The sequence below is a fragment of the Vulpes lagopus genome, chromosome 1 (genome assembly GCF_018345385.1).
Source record: "Vulpes lagopus strain Blue_001 chromosome 1, ASM1834538v1, whole genome shotgun sequence".
NCBI lineage: Eukaryota > Metazoa > Chordata > Mammalia > Carnivora > Canidae > Vulpes > Vulpes lagopus.
The window spans coordinates 54,538,055-54,558,094 of record NC_054824.1 but is presented as its reverse complement, the minus strand read 5'-3'; the positions used below and the strand labels follow the sequence as shown (position 1 = coordinate 54,558,094).

At 49.0% G+C, this 20,040-nt stretch overlaps 1 protein-coding gene across 1 annotated transcript in view; it reads left to right on the top strand.

The window, feature by feature from the left end:
• TFAP2B (transcription factor AP-2 beta) overlaps positions 1–20,040 on the top strand; it is a 30,092-nt gene that overhangs the window by 1,632 nt on the left and 8,420 nt on the right. The window contains exons 2-5 of the mRNA XM_041725259.1: positions 2,780–3,238; positions 8,070–8,130; positions 15,891–16,110; positions 17,996–18,114. Coding sequence (XP_041581193.1) covers positions 2,780–3,238; positions 8,070–8,130; positions 15,891–16,110; positions 17,996–18,114 — 859 coding nt within the window. The remainder of the gene's footprint in view (positions 1–2,779; positions 3,239–8,069; positions 8,131–15,890; positions 16,111–17,995; positions 18,115–20,040) is intronic.

Here is a 20,040-nt window from a genome sequence, read left to right as displayed (position 1 = left end):
TTTGTTTCGGTTCGGCCTCCTTTTCTTTCTTTAACAGGCGGGATAATGGTAAAGTCGCAGGCGCTCGAGCGAGCGGTCCTGGAGAATGTGAGCGCCCGGCGTGGGCTGGGCGCGGGCGCACAGGGGGCCGCGGTGTGGAAATAGCTCGGGATGGACATAGAGGGGTCCCCGTGGCTTCCCAAAAGTAAGCAGCATCGAACTTGTTCTTTGCTCATGAAAAGTAGACTGGCTACATGGGAGAGGAGGGAGGGAGGGAGGGCAGAAGGGACGGAGGGAGAGAGAAGGAGGGGTGGAGTGGAAGAGGGGTAGAGAGAGGAGAATAAAATGAGAGGGAGGGGGGAAGAGAGGGAGAGGCCGGGGCCGGGGCCGGGGCCGGGGCCGGGGCCGGGGCCGGGGCCGGGGCCGGGGCCGGGGCCGGGGCCGGGGCCGGGGCCGGGGCCGGGGCCGGGGCCGGGGCCGGGGCCGGGGCCGGGGCCGGGGCCGGGGCCGGGGCCGGGGCCGGGGCCGGGGCCGGGGCCGGGGCCGGGGCCGGGGCCGGGGCCGGGGCCGGGGCCGGGGCCGGGGCCGGGGCCGGGGCCGGGGCCGGGGCCGGGGCCGGGGCCGGGGCCGGGGCCGGGGCCGGGGCCGGGGCCGGGGCCGGGGCCGGGGCCGGGGCCGGGGCCGGGGCCGGGGCCGGGGCCGGGGCCGGGGCCGGGGCCGGGGCCGGGGCCGGGGCCGGGGCCGGGGCCGGGGCCGGGGCCGGGGCCGGGGCCGGGGCCGGGGCCGGGGCCGGGGCCGGGGCCGGGGCCGGGGCCGGGGCCGGGGCCGGGGCCGGGGCCGGGGCCGGGGCCGGGGCCGGGGCCGGGGCCGGGGTCAGTTCTTCCCATTAGGAAAGTCCCTCTCCATGAACCAGGACACCTACGTTCTGTACAAGCCCCCAGCGATGCTCTCCCTCACTGCCTTGTCCAAAGGAGCAGGGGCTGCGTTATGCGTGTCCCGGCTCAGTTAATTGAAGTTCTGCCTCTTTCCTGCTAAACTTTTCCCCCAGTCTGCCTTTGCCAGCCCCCTCGTCTGATTACATCTAGTAATTCTCCACTGAATGAACGTCATTTACAATAGTAGGGGAGCTCTGCGCTCGCTGCTGCTTCACGCTCCATTTGTCCTCCATTCTCCCTTTAAAGTACTCGTGTAATATTAATAGTCATGAATATCAATTATTATGAGGCGGTGTAGGCAAGCGGAGGGAGGAAGGGGCGCCCGAGCAGTCTGAGCCCAGCTTCGGGTGGAAGAGGACTGCATCTGGAGCCCCGAAGAGCGGCAGAAGAAAAGAGGCCAAAAAGACAGCAAGAGACCGATGAACAGATCTGTCTGTGTGTGACAGGCATCGCCAATCTTGTTTGGGGGGGCCGGGGCCGGGGCCGGGGCCGGGGCCGGGGCCGGGGCCGGGGCCGGGGCCGGGGCCGGGGCCGGGGCCGGGGCCGGGGCCGGGGCCGGGGCCGGGGCCGGGGCCGGGGCCGGGGCCGGGGCCGGGGCCGGGGCCGGGGCCGGGGCCGGGGCCGGGGCCGGGGCCGGGGCCGGGGCCGGGGCCGGGGCCGGGGCCGGGGCCGGGGCCGGGGCCGGGGCCGGGGCCGGGGCCGGGGCCGGGGCCGGGGCCGGGGCCGGGGCCGGGGCCGGGGCCGGGGCCGGGGCCGGGGCCGGGGCCGGGGCCGGGGCCGGGGCCGGGGCCGGGGCCGGGGCCGGGGCCGGGGCCGGGGCCGGGGCCGGGGCCGGGGCCGGGGCCGGGGCCGGGGCCGGGGCCGGGGCCGGGGCCGGGGCCGGGGCCGGGGCCGGGGCCGGGGCCGGGGCCGGGGCCGGGGCCGGGGCCGGGGCCGGGGCCGGGGCCGGGGCCGGGGCCGGGGCCGGGGCCGGGGCCGGGGCCGGGGCCGGGGCCGGGGCCGGGGCCGGGGCCGGGGCCGGGGCCGGGGCCGGGGCCGGGGCCGGGGCCGGGGCCGGGGCCGGGGCCGGGGCCGGGGCCGGGGCCGGGGCCGGGGCCGGGGCCGGGGCCGGGGCCGGGGCCGGGGCCGGGGCCGGGGCCGGGGCCGGGGCCGGGGCCGGGGCCGGGGCCGGGGCCGGGGCCGGGGCCGGGGCCGGGGCCGGGGCCGGGGCCGGGGCCGGGGCCGGGGCCGGGGCCGGGGCCGGGGCCGGGGCCGGGGCCGGGGCCGGGGCCGGGGCCGGGGCCGGGGCCGGGGCCGGGGCCGGGGCCGGGGCCGGGGCCGGGGCCGGGGCCGGGGCCGGGGCCGGGGCCGGGGCCGGGGCCGGGGCCGGGGCCGGGGCCGGGGCCGGGGCCGGGGCCGGGGCCGGGGCCGGGGCCGGGGCCGGGGCCGGGGCCGGGGCCGGGGCCGGGGCCGGGGCCGGGGCCGGGGCTCTGTGTAAGCCTCCTATATTTTTAACTAAGGAATTTAGAATTGCTGCCCTTACCTATAGTTACTGTACCCTCACCCCTTAGGCCCACTTTGCACTCCCAACATAGGGCTCAGATGTCGGGTAAGTGGGTGGTGATTCTCCCCCATTTTTTCCCCCAAAGCCTGGAGTTTGGAATTGCTGAAATCATGTGCCCTCTGAGTCAACTTGGGAGTTATAAGTTTCAGACTCTTGCTTCCCTGTCCTGGGAAGAATATACGAAGCCGAGCTTCTCCATTAGTCGCTTGTATTTTTTTTTCTTTCTCTCTCTCTCTCTCTCTCTCTCTCTCTCTCTCCCTCCCTCCCTCTCTCTGTCTCTCTCTGTCACTCTGTTTCTCTCTCTCCTTCTCTCCGCTCCCAGGACCGGCACGATGGCGTCCCGAGCCACAGCTCCAGGCTCTCGCAGCTGGGCTCGGTGTCCCAAGGACCTTACTCCAGCGCCCCGCCGCTGTCCCACACCCCGTCGTCAGACTTCCAGCCGCCCTACTTCCCGCCTCCCTACCAGCCGCTCCCCTACCACCAGAGCCAGGATCCCTACTCCCACGTCAACGACCCCTACTCTCTGAACCCACTGCACCAGCCCCAGCAGCATCCCTGGGGGCAACGGCAGCGGCAAGAAGTGGGTTCGGAAGCCGGCTCTCTCCTGCCCCAGCCTCGGGCAGCCTTGCCCCAGCTCTCGGGCCTCGACCCCCGGAGGGACTACCACTCGGTCCGCCGGCCAGACGTGCTGCTGCATTCGGCGCACCACGGCCTGGACGCGGGCATGGGTGACAGCCTCTCGCTGCACGGCCTCGGCCATCCCGGAATGGAAGACGTCCAGGTAACCACAAACAAACAAACGAAAAGGACAATAAATAAATAAACAAATAGTGAATGCCCCAGGAGATGGGAGGGATGGGGGAGGGGCAGCTCTGTATCCTTTGGGGGAGGTAGTTTTCATCTTTAGAACAGGAATAGCTGGACACCACAATATAACTGTTAATACATGTATGGCTCTGTAGTGGCAATTCGATTTCTGGAGGTCCAATTATGAAAACTGGAACCACTAAAATCATAAAGGAGAAAAATATATGTGTGTATGTTGATAGTTTAGCATCATCAGAATTAAGGCTAGATGTTTTTTGTCTTGCCCTAGCTACTTCCTATTCTCTTGTACTTTGTGCTAGCAAGCTAGGTACCCTTCGCAACTCACTCTCCATGGACATCCCGTAGTGGGCCTGGCCCCCAGACAAGGCAGGTGAAAGACTGGGCTGCCTAGAGTCTGGAGCTTCAGCAGGGAGGCATAGGGTCCTCTTGCACTCCAGAAGTTCCTGCTGGAATTTAAGCGTGACGATGCACATGGGAAGAAAAACATGTGCTGTGATTGTCCAAACCAGGTCCCACTTTGAATGACTCATAAGCTGCTGAGCCCTTTTTCAAGATAAGTGATTTCCAGAGTCATCTTCCCAAGAAATGGAATAAATATGGGGAAGAGACCCAGAAAGCCATATTCCGCTTGGGAGTCCGAGAGGAGACAGACCATTTTGGAGAATGTTTTCACCTTTTGATCCATTAAATGACTGGGGAGCAATATTCTCCACATCCCTCTTCAATCCTCCCCCTCCTTTAATACTCTCCTCTCCCCAAAGCCACTATCCCAGTTAAAGAGGCATCACGTGTTTGTTTCTTAAAACAAAAGGCTCAAAACACTACCCCCCCCCCCACTCCCTAACCCATCTGCAACCTACACAATGGAGACTGATTTGGTTGAGAATACTTGGTTAAACTAAACAAAGAAACATCAAAGAAATGATTTCTAAAAACTGTCTGGGTGATTCTGAGCAGGTTTCCTTTTGCTCCCTAATTTAAATAGTCTGCAGAAAAGATAAATATGGTTGAAAGGTGTTTGACACTTCTGTCTCATTGGCATAGTTGTATATATTACGCATCATTTCAGCCGTACCTCCAAAGCAAAGAAAAATGAAATGGGGAAGAAAAGAAGAGTACTTGAGTCCTTCTTTACCTTACTTGGAAAAAAAAAATGTATTTTGAACGGTTAAAATGTGGTGACAGCACCAAATGCTGCCTGTGTGTAGTCTATGATGGTCTATTGCTTTAGAGGAGATTCTGTTATTTATTATTTCCAAGAATGATGGAATCACCTGATTTGTGGCTGGATTTACCCGTAGTAACAAGAATGGTAGTGTTGTTGATTTAATCAGGCTTTGAGTATTCTATCTGGAGAAATTGCTCGTTTTGGAATACCATACAGGAAGGAAATATTTAATAGCTTCAAAAAATGTATTGGGGTAATATGTGTGTTTGGGGGGGGGGCTAAGTTCTTAAATTAACCTTTCTGAGTAGGGCTCAAAGTGCTAGATAATGAAAGTGGATCAACCTATCACCACTGCTGTTGGCAATGCTAACACACTGGCCGCATCACCATCACCCTGCAGGCCGGGTGAGTCAGTCAACTGAACCCAGGAGTTCTCTCAAAGGAGGGAATAGATTTCTTTAGTTTCAGTTTAGTTTAGTTTTAGGTTTGTTTTTTTTTTTGTTTTTGTTTTTGGTTTTGGTTTTGGTTTTTTAAAGATATAATTGTAAGGGGTTTTGAGTGTTTGGCCAAAGGTAAAGGAGGAGAGAACAGGACCAGTTCAGTGTGTATTGGGGAGGACACCCTCTTCAAAGCGTCGTGCCACAGGCTGAGTTCTTGCGTCGTCGGAACACGGACGGCGAGGTGCAAAGAGCCCAGAGGAGAGAAGGTGCAGGCCCCGGCCCACGCAGGCTCCCCGCCCACGCACCTCTGGTTCCTCCCCCAGCAGTTTCGCACCAGCCGGTCTGGAGAGGTGGGGGTGCTCGAGGGGCTTTCTCTGGACGACCCTCAGTGCAGGGGGTCGAGGAGGGGGGCTGCTATCCTGCGCCTGTCCCGGGCAGCGGGGAAGATCTCTGCCCCCGCGGCATTGAGAGGCCTCCGGAGGCCTGGGTGTGCTTGACAAGGGGCAGGTGACAAAGAAAGGCCGGGGAGGAGGTGTACCTAGGACCAGACCCCCGAATGCAGAGGCTGTGCCTCATCTGCTGCATCCCGGAGGATCCACTTCCGAATTAGGGATTTGGAGCGCCGAGGGGTTGGGGTGGGGGCAGCTGAAGTGACACGAGCCAGAGGGGATCTCACCCTTCCTTTGCAGCAACGGATTGGGTTGGCTGCGCCCGACCAGTCTTTAAAAAGGGACCAGAGCGTGTCTCCACCTGGACCTCAGTCAGTTGTTCGATCTTAGGAACCTAGTGTGTGTTCAGGCTCCCTCCTTCCTCCACCCAGCCCCGGACCAGGGCGCTGCTGGGCCGATGGGCCTCAAAGCGAGGGGTACTCACCTGGCGGAGTGGTTGGTATGGGGGGTATGTTGGGTGACCCAGACATACACGCGGAGGGCCACCGCCCCGACCTTGAGAGAAGAGAAGGAGGGGATCTAATTAACCAAATGCTTCTAATATTTTTTAAATGAAACTATAAAACCCTGTCAATTTCTATTTCAATTTACTCACAGGGGCTATTAAACTAGCAAATCGCTGTTTGGGTTCTGGGTATGCTACATTTCACCCATTGTGTGTATGTGTGTTGGGGGTGCAGTGTTAAAAACTCAGGAAAACAGCATCAGGAAGAAAGATGGAGTGAGATGACACCTAGTTTGGAGTTTTGTTGTGAACACCTCTCTTCTTCCAATCTTTGCTCTCTAACCTCTCATCACCTCTACTACCCCTGAGTATAAACATACAAGGATATTGTCAAACCCACCACACACACACACACACACACACACACACTCTCTCTCTCTCTCAAACACGCCCTAGTGTCTTAAAGCAACCCCTGGTATCACTTTTAACTAAAGAAGTCTAGTAATTACGAGTCTGAGTTGTTTTTCTGCGCTTCCGCATGCAGTCCTAATTAAATCTTTACGATCCTCCCTGTGACGATTAAGCGCCAGCATGCTGCGTGAATATCCTGTACAAAAACCCAGCAGGCGGCCGTAATTAGATAGAAAATCAGACAAGAGCCTTCTCATTAACTACCACAACTACCCCACGTCGCTGATGAGGCGTATATACATATTTACGTATGGACGTGAGGGTGAGGTGTGGGGGCGCCGGGATCCTGGCCCCTGAGATCCCGGGCCTGCCCGCCCACAGACGCGGGGGAGTGTTTTTGTCTTGAGTGGACACCTCGCGCTGCAGACACGTGAGCATGGCAAGGCGTGAATCTTGAGCGTGTGTGTGCACGCGCGCGTGTGCGTCGTGGGGGCTCCTGGGGAGTTTCGAACAAGTTATGTGAAGTATTTTTTAAAGAAGCTTTTCACTATTAATATGCACATGACATGTTGCAACATGGAAAACCGTTCTTAAGGAGAATAGCAATTTTCCTCACCTTTCCGACAACTGAAGAGTGACTATTAAAAACGAAAAGAAACAAATTAACATGCTCCCTTCGTGATTAGATCATCTCATTTCTAATGTGCTGCTTGTTTGGGGTAGACAGTCTCTTCCTTGTGATGAACACACACCCTGTCTGGGGATGCAGCCTGAGTGGGTGGAAGGTGCTGTGAAAACACAATCTCACTCTCAAGCCCTTTGCTTTTTACTTCTTTGTAGAATGGGTGACAGATTGGTCCAAACTTAGGTTTGAGAATCAGGGAAAACAGCAGTTCATTCCAGAAAGACTTAGCATCTATTTTCACTGGGGTGGGTGCGTGGGTGGAGGAAGGAATACAATGCTTTTGGATGCCCTGGGATGCACAACCAGAACTCTGTTCTTGTGCATCCTGACAGTAAGAAACTCATTCCAACAGCTATTTCCCCTCAGAAGTCCTGCCAACACCCAGGGTTGAAACTTTCCTTCTTTAGCATAAGACTGTGGCACAGAGGATGAATGCTCTTTGCCATTACCTAGGTGCTGACTGGGAGGATCCAGAGTCTCTGTATCTGTGTCTGTAGTTACTGCCATCCTAACAGGTGTGCTTCTTGCCGGGAAGTAGCAGCAGCAGCAGCAGCAGCAGCAGCAGCATTGGGAGGGGGAGCAAATTGTGCAGGTTCCTCTGAGGGATTATCATGCAGCAAGAAATTCATAGTACACTAGGGCGTGTATGGACTGCATGGGTGTGCGGTCCTGCCAGCTTGCAAACGTGTTCTTATGTGTTGCTGTTTGCATTCCATTCCAAATTGCTCAGACTTTAATTAAAATCCCATAATGTAAACTATTATGTATTTGTAAAATAACTCTAGGGTTAAGATGTGCGGGGATAGAATTGAAAACAGAAATTATTCTTACCAATATTGGTGAAAATATTTCAGCTATTGCCAAATTTTCACAATTCATAAGAGCAAATAATATAAAACTTTATATGTCTGTGTAACATCTATGTTTAATATAATAACTAAAGCAATACTGCATCCCAGATGTCTCTCATAGTTTCCTTTTTCCTCTGCTTCCATTGGAAGAATTTATAATTTGGGTGAATTTCATTTCTATGTTGATTTGGAGGTAATAATGATAATAATAAAACCTCCCTTTGTGAATTAATATAAATGGAAATAACAGAAACTCCAGTTTGGAATGACATGATTTATGTGTGCAATTCTTTAATATCCAGTCAATTTGAATAGTGATGTTTTTATATTCACAGTCAGTTGAAGATGCCAATAACAGCGGCATGAATCTATTGGACCAGTCTGTCATAAAAAAAGGTATGGATTATTCCTCCCAAAAGTAAGCAAAGTTTTCCTGTGCAGTCATGTCTTCATGAGTTTTCACTTTGGGGGAATTAGTTATTTTATAAGACAGAAATGTTTGTTCACAATCATAGGACAGAGGATGTCTAGGTGAAAAAAGGCCTGTCTGGAAGAAGGAAATTGGGGGAGGCGGGGAACGGCAACCAAAGGCAGAAACCCAGATAAGAGACAGAGGGACAGAGACTATTGCCATTTTTCTCATGGTACATTTGGTGGCAATTCTAGATACATCTTAAATAACCGAACTAACATCACGTATGGAACTGGCTAGGAAACACTGCTTTCAAAAATGTGCTATAATTATTTCATTGGTAAGTGGAGTTTGCTGAGCTAAACCCCAAGTTGTTGAGACAGTTCTTCTTGTTTTTGCATTTGATTGTTTTGTGTGTGTGGTGATTCTGTTCCCAGCTCTCTGTGTTTTATGAGTTGTCTCTTATTTTTTTTAAATTGTGCCAAATGTGTTGCCAAATATGCACATCCTGAGAAGTTGAGACAGCCTATGCACATTTCTAAATCTTTCTACATATGCATTCATGATTTAGTGTGACTGTGGAATCACCCCATACTGTTAAAGGGCATGTGATATTAACAAATGTTTGCAGTCTCTTGTACAGCTGTAAGCAAAATAATTAACTAATTAAACTAATTAAATGTAATTACAATAACTCATTTTGGGCGTATTGCAGCTGCTTAATTTTTCCCCCTCTCTTCTGACAGTCACTGAGAGAATGCCTGGCGATTAGTGTGGCTGCCGAAAGGCCCGAATGTCACTCACATGCCACCAATTTAGGAGCTTGAATGTGTAAACAGTGCAATCTTTAATTATCGCAAGAACTGGTATTTGGAGATACAATTTTAACTACTGTAACCCTTTCTTATCGATTCTGGAGAAGGCCTGTCCTTATATTTCGTGTCAACAATCCCTAGCTTCAGCCGTTTGTGATTAATTTGAGCCACGTGACATTCATCAAAACAATTAAAGAAAAAGTGCTTTGGAAAGTAACCCAAAGTCAAGCCCGTACAGTAGGAGGGTCATGAAGTAAGAATTACAAACAGGGTGAGGTATTCTGAATTATCTTTTTTTACAGAGACAGAAAACGTGGCTTTGAGAGGTGGAGGATAGGAGGGAGCAGCTGTACTTGGAATAATGCCATTTGGTTTTGGAATGTAAGATCCTGAAGAAGAATAGTAAGATTTGGGGCAAAACTATTTATTTTATGTCTTGCTCCAAACACCCTTCTCTCTCTTCGTTAGACAGTATCATTTCAGTTTTTAATGCCAACTTTTGGGTTTGCTCGGACACCCAGGCATGGTGCTTAGATTTGCAACTGTGCTGACTGCTCACTTTCACCATTTTCTCTTGGGTCTTCTCTTTTGGTTAATTGCTGGTTGATGGGGGCGAGTAGGGGATGGTGGGGAGGCACTTCTCCATTGGCTTTTTTGTTTCAGCTCCTCCTCCCTTTTCATGGAAGGCTAGAATTTATCTCAGGGCTCTGAATCCTAGAAACAACATTTGGGCTGTCAGTGGGGCATGCCCAACAGATGACCAATCAGAAATGTTATTAATAGGCAGGCCAATAAAAATATTTGGAACTTAGCTTGCTTAACAAAACGGAGTTGAAAATATTCTTAGATGTGGGATGCTTTGGTTTTAGGGCTTGTATATGTTTGTCAGCAAAATGTGATTATCTGTGTAGAAGGGTATCTCTAGTAGTAAGGAAAGGAGAATATTTACTACAGTTGCTCGTTCTGTTTTGAAGAGTACTTTTCAAAGTACTTTTCCTGGCCCTGAAAGCCTTTTTTTAAATTGTGTAGTTTTAAACATCTAAGTGGCACCCCAGTCACTTTATTGATGTAGGCGGTATGGTATGAATATGAACTGTTAGGTTAACTCCATTATTTAGTATTTCAGGTATTTGCTTTATTACATGAAGAAAAGATCCTAATATATGTTTATCTTTAGAGAGTCATAGGCAAAACAGTAATAAGTGATTGATTTACTGTTCTAGATAACTATGAACCACTTAAACTAAGGATATGGATTCACTTGCTCCTTCCTGGCCCTCTGGTCTCTCCTCTTTGTCCCCTCCCCTCCTCTTATGAGGGATATCTCCCTGAGATTAATTTCATAAAAAGAGAGGTGAGAAAGTTTCTGAACTAAATTTTCTAAATTTCAACAACTGGCAAGGGACCTGGTTGCTTAATTTATTTTCTAATGGGCTTTTGGAAAGATTTAAAAAAATTTTTTTGGTAGAAAGATTTTTTTTTTTTTAAAGTCTACCTCCTTAATAAAAGTGCCGCCACTGACCAGGTTCCATGTCTCTGTCATTATGTATACTGAAGCCAGAAGACTTAGGCATTAAGGATATGTCTCCATGTCTCTCACTCTCTCTAATTATGGAAGGACTCCCTCCTAAAACTTAACCAGTCCAATTTTTCACCCGTGTTGATATCACCCCATAGATTATAGGCTAGCTCTCTTGTTATGTTTGCTATCTGGGCTTAGCTGACATTTCTGAAGTAATTTAGTTAAGAGGAAATGAGTTGTTCCCAGTAGAGAGAGCAAACGAGTGGAGTGAAGGTAGCCAGCGTGATAAATGGCTCTTTCATTTGAAGATCTCCAGAGCTCGTTTACGGCTAATTTTCTGTATTGGCCCCCTTTGAGCTATTAATGCAATCGGCAGGGACCGTGGCCCCTCTCCTCTTAGCTGCCCCATTAGAGCTCCCATTAAGCTGCCGAGTCTCAACTCCAAGGCAGGAGTGGAGGGAGTAATGAAAGGTGCTTTTTAAACTCTCCTAATCTAAACCGGCAGAGGGTGGTTAATACGATTTGAAGGGGGCTGGTCAATGAGCAATCAATAAAGTAATAATGAGAAGGATTCGGTACATTAACAGTCTAAAAATCCAACGAGACATTAAAAAATCATTCTTAACTATCAGTTCCATTAAGATTAGGAATCTGGGCTGGGGAGGGGGCAGGTTGGTGCCCAACTAATATAAATGATCACAGCCATCATCCTATAGCCTAACTAAAAAAGGTTCACCTAGGCTTTAAGAAAAAGTTTTTGGTGCAATCAAAGGCCAATATGCAATCGGGTTGACACCTTAGAGAGCAGAAAATATGCTGGGATTTCTTGGAAAGGCTAGCGTGGCTGGAGTCCAAGGTTCAAATGTGACTGTGGGGCATTTTCATTGGGCTTAGGGATATCCTGTTTGGTTAGTTTCAGTTCAACTTCAGTTCTCTCCCACTTTTTTGCCCGTTAGTTCTGGCCCCTTCCCCATATAAACACTTTGATTAGTGTGGATTTTCTTTTTTTTTGGGGGGGGGGTATGAAGAAATTGCCAATTTCAGTTACAATGTTGGGATTCTTCCTTCTGACCTAGAAGGTAAAAAGCACTAAGAGTATGTCAGAGCCTCTGAAAGGATATGAGTTTCCCCTCAAAGGAAGAGGTTCACATTTCCAGAGCTGACTTGGATCCCAATAGGTATTTATTCAACTCCAGACTCTGAGATACATTCCAGCCACCCAGGGAGTAATCAGAGTTCACAGAATTTCAAAGTTGGAAAGGTTAGATGCTCTTCTCCAACTCCCACCCCAAATCCTAGTGAAAAAAAAAAACTGAGACAGAGAGAAGATAAATTACTTTCTCAAGGTTCCACACACCAAGTAAGTGATGGGACCCAATTCAGTTTCCAGACTCTTAGACTTTGCCCCTGAAAGACGCTAACCATGAATGTTTGTAGTTCTTAATATTCCAGGTTTCTTTGTGAGAATCTTTTTGGTTTTCTTTCCAGAATTTCAGTGCTCACACTTACAGATGTGCTATATATACATGTGAAATAATATTTAGCCCTCAGGTAGATGAGAAACAATGCAAGTATAAAAGAAAGGGTGGTATGCTGGTGAGAGGTAGTTATTTCAAGCAGTGTTCAACCCCTTGGTGGCTTCCTAGTGTCACTCAGGGGGACTTACCCTTCAATCTATTAGATGGGTTCATTTCTTCCCTTCTTCCCCACCAGCAGATCAGAGCCACAAAGGGTCTGTTTGCAGTCAAACACAAAGATCTCAAGGCTATGATTTAACACTTAAGTTTAAAGAATACAGATTAAGTGCTAGTCTATTAAAGCTTTGGCTGTCTATAGTCCACTAATGAATAATATTTTCTCTAATCAGTCCTCCTTCCTCACTCTTAAGTAAAACTCCAGTCACTGTAATGAAATATTGATCAGTCTTAAACCCCATTTCTACTCCCCAATATGATGCAAGGAAAAAAGAAGAGGAGTAAGTTTTGTGGATGTTATATCCAGAAGTTGGTCATGATATGCAACTGAGAACCAAATAGGAAAAAAAAAAAACGGTTTTAATGTATGCACAGAAAATTGTAAACATGTAAAGAACTGAAAGCTTCACGCTGAGTTTTGCTATGCTCCATTTCCTTACCATTTCCTGCTGTCGCTTTAAACCTATCTTAGTCATCTCTGGGTTCCATGAGCAGGAACAGTGTGCTCATAATTACTAACAAATCAACCGGGCCCTGTTGCTCTCTGGGTTTATTGATAAGCTGGAGAAAAGCAGAAGGGAAAAGACAAAGAGAATAAAATATGGGGTTAATCAGCTGAGCTAAGCAGGTGTGAGAGAGGGGAAGGTAGATAACAGTGCCAGGGATTTAAAGGAAAGTTAGGACAAGAAATATGCAGGGTCTAATCTAAGATACCAGGATTAAGGCCAGAGTAGAAGAGGGTTAGAACCTGAAGATGAGGGAGTAGACGGTAGGAATATGATTTATACTTAAATTAAGAAAATGGAAATAAAACCTGAAGCATGTCTGCTCAAATAGTTTGCATCTTTGGGGGGCGGTGGACAACAACAACAAAAGAAGACAGCAGTGTGCTGACAGAAGCTGACTGGATTGGTGATATTTAGGTGATAATGCATTTGTGGAAAGGTACAGCCCACAAGAGGGAACAATATACATTCCCCATAGGAAATGGCTCTTGTCAGGTAAATCAGGCAATTAACAATAGTGAAATTGGAGGGCAGGTTATAAAGTGTCTCTAAAGGCCTGGGTTTTCAAGAGATTTGGCAGCTGGGACTCTGAGAAGAAGATAAATTCTAGTCCTAGAAGATATTTGGTGTCCGGTATGGGAAATAGGAACTGAACTTATTATTTTCAGCTTAGTGAGGTTTTTTTTTTTTACTGTTAACACATTATTTCTAAATAGTATTTAAATATGAAAACATTGCTGTGTGTCAAAGATGAGATTTTTGTGCAATTTATTTCTGTAGTTCTTACCATGTTAAAATTACAAAAGGCCATCATGTATATTTTGGGAAAAAGTTCCTCCAAGACTATCTGATGCTAATTCCCACGATCATAAATTATTTGCTTATAGTTCTTGAATATGAATCTGAAACAGAAATCGAGAGTGCTGTGAAGAATAAGATCAAAATAGATGTGGATGTTGTGTAAGAGAATTAAATGATAGAGTGCTCCCACCCAAATCACTCTTTTAAATAACTTTAATTCCATATTTTACTCAAATTTAATTCATATTCACACTTTGAATTCTCATTGGTTCACTCTCAAATGGGGAGCAGCTTCACTGATAAGAATATGATGAAGGGAATCAGAAAGAAGAAAGCACCCTCTGTAGCTCCCCACCACCACCACAGCAGTGCAGGAGATCCACTGTTACCTAACATCTTTTACCTGCCGTGAGACAAAACTCTGTAGACAGATCCAGAAATACTAAAATGCCTACTAAGGAGTAGCAAAAGGGAATTCTCGAGGACACCCATCCATTCTCCTAGGAAAATCCTTTTCTACAAGGTGTTTGTAAAGGGCCACATGTAATACCTAATAAATAAGGAATTTGGGACCTACTTTGGCTTTCAGCAGTCTCTAAGCAATCATGGATGTCTGAATGCCAGAATCTGTAGGAGAAAGAATAAGCTGTTACAAAAAATACTCAGTGTTGGTTAGTCTCTTCTGTACAAGGGAGGTTGTGCAACTTGTTTGATATGCAGTGTCTTAGGCTCTAAATGGTGGAAAGAGCTTATCTGTCCCCTACCAGAATTATAGGATGAGACATTGTGTTTTTTAAAGAGAAATGGAAACTTCCTTTTTCACGCCAGATGCACATTTCAATAAATCCCCAGGAATGGTGATCCACTAAATAGATCTGCAGATTTTTTTTTAATTTTTATTTTTTGGGGTATATTTTTTTTTAAAGATTTTTATTTATTTATTCATGATAGAGAGAGGGAGAGAGAGATCAGAGACACAGGCAGAGGGAGAAGCAGGCTCCATGCACCGGGAGCCTGACGTGGGATTTGATCCAGGGTCTCCAGGATCGCGCCCTGGGCCAAAGGCAGGCGCCAAACCGCTGCGCCACCCAGGGATCCCCGGTATATTTTTTTATTGGAGTCTGATTTGCCGACATATAACACCCAGTGCTCATTCCGTCGAATGCCCCCCTCGGTGCGCAGACTCGAGGACTTTACATACCATTGCAAGAAGCTAAGGTGTAAGGCAAGTCAGGAAGTCACCTGCCCTGTGGCTTCTAGAACCTGAAGAAAATGGGCTTCAACAATGTAGAACTCCAAGGGAGTATGCCTGCCAGCGAATTGGGAGGTTGACCATTCATTGTTCTTCCTTCCCAGCCTTCTGGTTCTACTGAGCCCCGCCTCCTCCTGAGGTGCAGATGATACTGAAATACAATTAAACAGAAATACAGGCTGGAGAGGCTGAATGCGCCTGGGTAGCAGTGGCAACCAGCTGTCAGCTCTTATTAACTTCTGCATAAAACATACCTTGAGTGCGGTTTGTTATCAATTACTTGCCGAAATGAAACAACTGGGGCAAGGCAAGACCTCCGCTCACATGAATTAGAGTGATTGGTTGATTGATCAGGGCACCTGTTGTAAATCATAACTGCTCCAAATAATCACCAGCCGGTGCTTTAGTTAATTTGTAAACAAAATTCATGTCACTGTGGAATTGCTTTCACTGGAGAGGAGCATTTGGGTTCATTTCTAAAAGAATGTGTTATGATGTAGGAAAGAATGAGATCCACTCTAGAGAAATGAGCAGCAGCTCGTTTGAGCCCAAGCTTCCTGGTATCACTTGGCTGTTCTTGAGCCCGGTGTCTGACAGCGCCCACTCTCCAGGACTCTCCAGGGCTCTCCAGTGATGACCACAGATTTCGATCCAATAGGAAAGGAGGGAGGGGTTCCCATAAAGAACACTGATACCACCGTTTTATATCATTGATAGTGCAAACACTTTCAGGATTCAGCACCAAACGTGATTATCCTCGGGAGACGGACGGGGAATCTTAAAAGATTCCGAGAGGCTCACGGAGATGTCTCAGGTCACAAGCTAGCACATTGATGGACTAGGAGTGGCCGGGTTTCACAGCACCATCCAGGCTCTGGGCCGCGCGTTTTCTTGCTTTGTAGAGTGAGCGGGGCTGTGGCGAGCGACATGGGGTAAGTTTCCAGAGGAGTGATGGCTTTTCCATTCGTGCGCACCCGGTGCTCTGAACGCCCGGCAGCCCCGCCGGAACAAACACTTCCTCCTCCAGCTTTCCACTTGGCGCCCGTCCTGTGGCCTCGCCCCTGCGCGCGCACCGACACATTCTATCAGCCGGTCACCAGGATCGAAACCCGGTCACCTTTATGGCATATATTTCTCTCTCTCTCTCTCTCTAGTTCCGGTTCCTCCCAAATCTGTGACTTCTCTGATGATGAATAAAGATGGCTTCCTGGGAGGCATGTCCGTCAACACCGGCGAGGTGTTTTGCTCCGTCCCGGGCCGTCTGTCTCTGCTCAGTTCAACTTCAAAGTACAAAGTAACTGTGGGGGAAGTTCAGAGGCGGCTTTCGCCCCCCGAATGCCTCAACGCGTCTCTCCTCGGCGGCGTCCTCAGAAGGTAAACCCCACCCCCCAGCCAGTCTTACGGGGGTGAAGGAAGAGGGCTCCCTCCCGGAAACCAACGGAGAGCGGGGACGCAGTTGCCTAGCAACCGGGCGTCCGGAGCGCGCGGGCCCCCGCGCTGCGCGTGCGGGGAGCCGCGGCCGCCGCGTGCTGGGGGCCGCGCGTGCGCGTGCGCAGACGCCGCCGCTGCCGCCGCCGCCGCCGCCGCCGCCGCCGCCCTGGGACCCGCGCGCCGCCAGCACGCGCCGCCTCGCTCTCGCGCAGCTGTCGGCGCTGGGAACCTCCCACGCTCCCGGCCCTGGGCCTGGCACCTGGCTCCCTCCTAACCGAACCCCGGGGACGCGTGAAGCTCAGAACCTGCACACGCTTCTCTAAAAGAGACGTCTCGCGGACTAACTTACTGTGTCCCCGTAATGTGCTGTGATATTTCTGCTTTGGTTCAGAGTATGGTTAGCGAGCGGCCAAAGTGGTCAGTACGCACCAAAGCATTGTTCCCTACGGTTTGCAAAATTCTTTTTTTTTTAGTTTATTTATTTATTCATTCATGAGACACACAGAGAGAGAGGCAGAGACACAGGCAGAGGGAGGAGAAGCAGGCTCCCTGCACGGAGCCCGATGCGGGACTCGATCCCAGGACTCCAGGATCACACCCTGAGCCAAAGGCAGACGCTCAACCACTGAGCCACCCAGGCGTCCCGATTCCGTGCTAGACTTGCGACCTCCTGCCCTCGGCGGGAACACCACCAGTCAGAACAGTGGTATAGTGAGAGATATCTCGGGGGCGTTCAAACAACCCCTCAATATTGAAAGAAGACCTTCCAGAGGCTCCCTGTGGAAAACGGGGGAACACACGGCTTTTGTCTTAAGATCTAATAGCCTTCCCCCCAGGATCTCTGCCAATGCCTGGACAAACGACACTTCGGTAGTGTCTCCAATAGGAAGGTGACACTGTAGGAGATGAACTTCTCAAGTTAGCCTCTTTGGGAAGCTGAAAGTCCCTTTCTTTCCTAAAAGTGGCAAGAGAGGTCAGGGTAACTGGGTTTTTGTTTGTTTTTTGTTTTGTTTCGTTTTTTTTTTGTATTTTTGCTCACAATTTAGCACGTACAGGGAGAGTTTGGGGAGGAAGTAAGGGTATGATTCGTGGGTTTCTCTCTGAATCCTCTTGGTCTGCTCTCCAGGAGTGAGTCCTTGGAGCCCCGCAGTGCGGAAGTTTCTTTCAATCACCCCTGGGCATCGAGCGTGTGTGTGTAAAACTTGCTGTGAGATTAAGTGAGATAATCAATATACAGTGCTTATCGCATAACTAAACTCCCTAACGTGTTAGTTTAACTGTTACTGTGATTACCATCATCATATTGGTTTCATGTTTCAATCTTCCGTCCCCTCTTAACCCGACTCCATTTTATAGCCCTTGACCCCTTCCTTCCTCAAGAAGCCCACCTGTTTCAGCTAGTTAGTGCCTTCTCTCTGAACCACTTAGTTCTTTTCCTCTTTTCAGCAAGATTGTAGCTTGCCCAGTTTCTGTTCACCTAACTGGCTCCCTTACAAGGAAAAGAGCTTGTGTGTTTGCATGTGCAATTTATACCTTTTCTGGACGCACAACCTACACCCTAATTATTCCCATCTGGTATCATTTTTTTTTTCCTCACGAGATAAAAAAAAAAAAAAAAGAAAAACGACTCAATTTTTTTATGCTCTGTATTGCAGAAATTAAGCAAACCTCAGCATACTATCAGCAAATAACCAAAAGGAAAGGGGGAAAATGTGTTAACCTCAAGTTAAAACCTCTTCAAGCTCCACTGGGCTTTAGATTGCTAAGTCTAAACTTTGTTTCAGGAACACTCTGAGGTTAATCAGAATGTTAATTCTTGCAATTTCAGAGCCAAATCGAAAAATGGGGGGAGATCTTTGCGAGAAAGGCTAGAAAAAATCGGTTTGAATTTACCCGCGGGCAGGCGCAAAGCAGCAAATGTCACGTTACTCACCTCCCTGGTGGAAGGTAAGCAAGACGTGTGGCCATTTCAAGAAGTGGCTGAGTTTAACTGTTGGCTGAGGGCTGACATTTTACACGTTTCATGATTAACTGGAAATCACTGCAATTGTTGTGCCCTTATGAGGTGGATGTCAAGCGGCTGCCTGAGAGAAGTTCAAAGGTCTTTTTACTTAGAGGGAGATGGCAATTGTAGAGAGGCCAAGGGACATGTGAGAGGGTCCCTAAGCTCTGAAGAGTGCTCGGTTCCAGACTCTAAGGCAGAACAGGGGTCACTTCTGCCACCAGGTGCAGGACTCAGTATGTGAAACACCCACTTCTGCCACCAGGTGCAGGACTCAGTATGTGAAACACCCTCGGTATGAACTCTTGTGAGAGTAACCCTATAAGCAGCAATCCATTCTCTATCTCTCTCCTTCCCAGCTTCTACAGTCAGTATTAGGGAACACATTGTCAATTTATGAAACAATTATTGCATTCCTGACCCCTACAGTTATTTTAAAACTCTTGCCACTCCCGGGGCCCTATCTCCTCCTGATTACCTGGGACTTACTATTATTGAAATATGGCTTAATGAAGTCAGTGAGGCCTAGGAGAAAACGGGGTTGAGGATGGTGGTGAGGAAACAAGGAGGGGACTCACATATGATCTTCAGTGTAGATTCATCAATTGTGAATTAAAGACCCATAATTATAACAAGCACGTTCTAATTTGCTCATCATTTTGGGGTTGGGGGTGATATTTATGGTATGTAATAAACAGGATCTTCTACACAATCGAGAACAAGAGGATCTGCAGTTAATTTGTGGGGTGGGGAAGGGATAGGAAATACAGCCAGATGGTCCTAATGAAGGAAGTTGTAGAATTTTCTCTAGAGTCTAACATGTTGGTCTTGGTTTTTTTTTTTTTTTCCTCTATTTTTATGAATGTGATATTATGACACCATTGTGGGGAATTGGTTTTTGGAGGAGAGCTTAGAATAAACCATAAAGTCATCACATTTATAGTCATTGCACTTTGCCGTCTTTAAGGCAAAGTTGCCTGGCCCAAACTCACCTTTCAGGGACAGCAGTCACTAAATTTCCTCATCACACTCATTAGCAGTTGACTCTGCCCTCCAGGGGATTGCTAATATCACAGACCTCATTTTGTAAAAAGCAGTTAAGGTCATCTGACCAATTGTGAATTTGGGTGGAGAAGGGACAAAACTGGAAAACCACTGAAATCCCGATATTCGATATTCGTTTGGCAGTTTTCAGCTTTCTGGATCTGGATTGTTGTAAGCACCAAGCCTGAAGTCTTTTGTTGTTACTATAATAATGATGATTAAAAGTAAGTCATGATCCTTAGAGTAACGTAGCTGTTGGATAATTCAATATTTCTTTTTCATGTTTGGTATCTTCCCTTGGACACCTAAGGCTGTGCATTAAAGGGTAATAATGCTTTATTTGAAAGGGGCTTCCACATGAGCTGAAGAACCTCTCAGCTGTCTAGGTTTTCTATAGCTGCTATGTCACCTTGTGCAGTAGAAAATCCTTAAGTAGGTAGATGATGACAGGAACCCCTGAGGAGAAACCTGAAACCTATCAGAGAACTGACAAAGAATAAATATTCCATTGCTGGACAGAAATACTCATTCCATGTATGTTTTACATATGTTATTTAATATATGTGAACATGTAAACACATGAAATGATGTTTGCATATATTAGTTATTAATAAGAGGTTTTTTCCTAGTACAGTTATAGGAAGATACAAAAGATAATATACAAGATAGAAATACTTTTAAATTTTAAATTTTATTTAGAGCAGGTGTAACAGGTGCTTTTAAGGGGGGGAGGGTGGAATCTGGCTCAAATATCCAGCCAAATGTCTAGGTGCAATTGTAAGGTGGCCCTTGAACATGCCTGCCCACCTTTCCTTTAAGAAAAATCC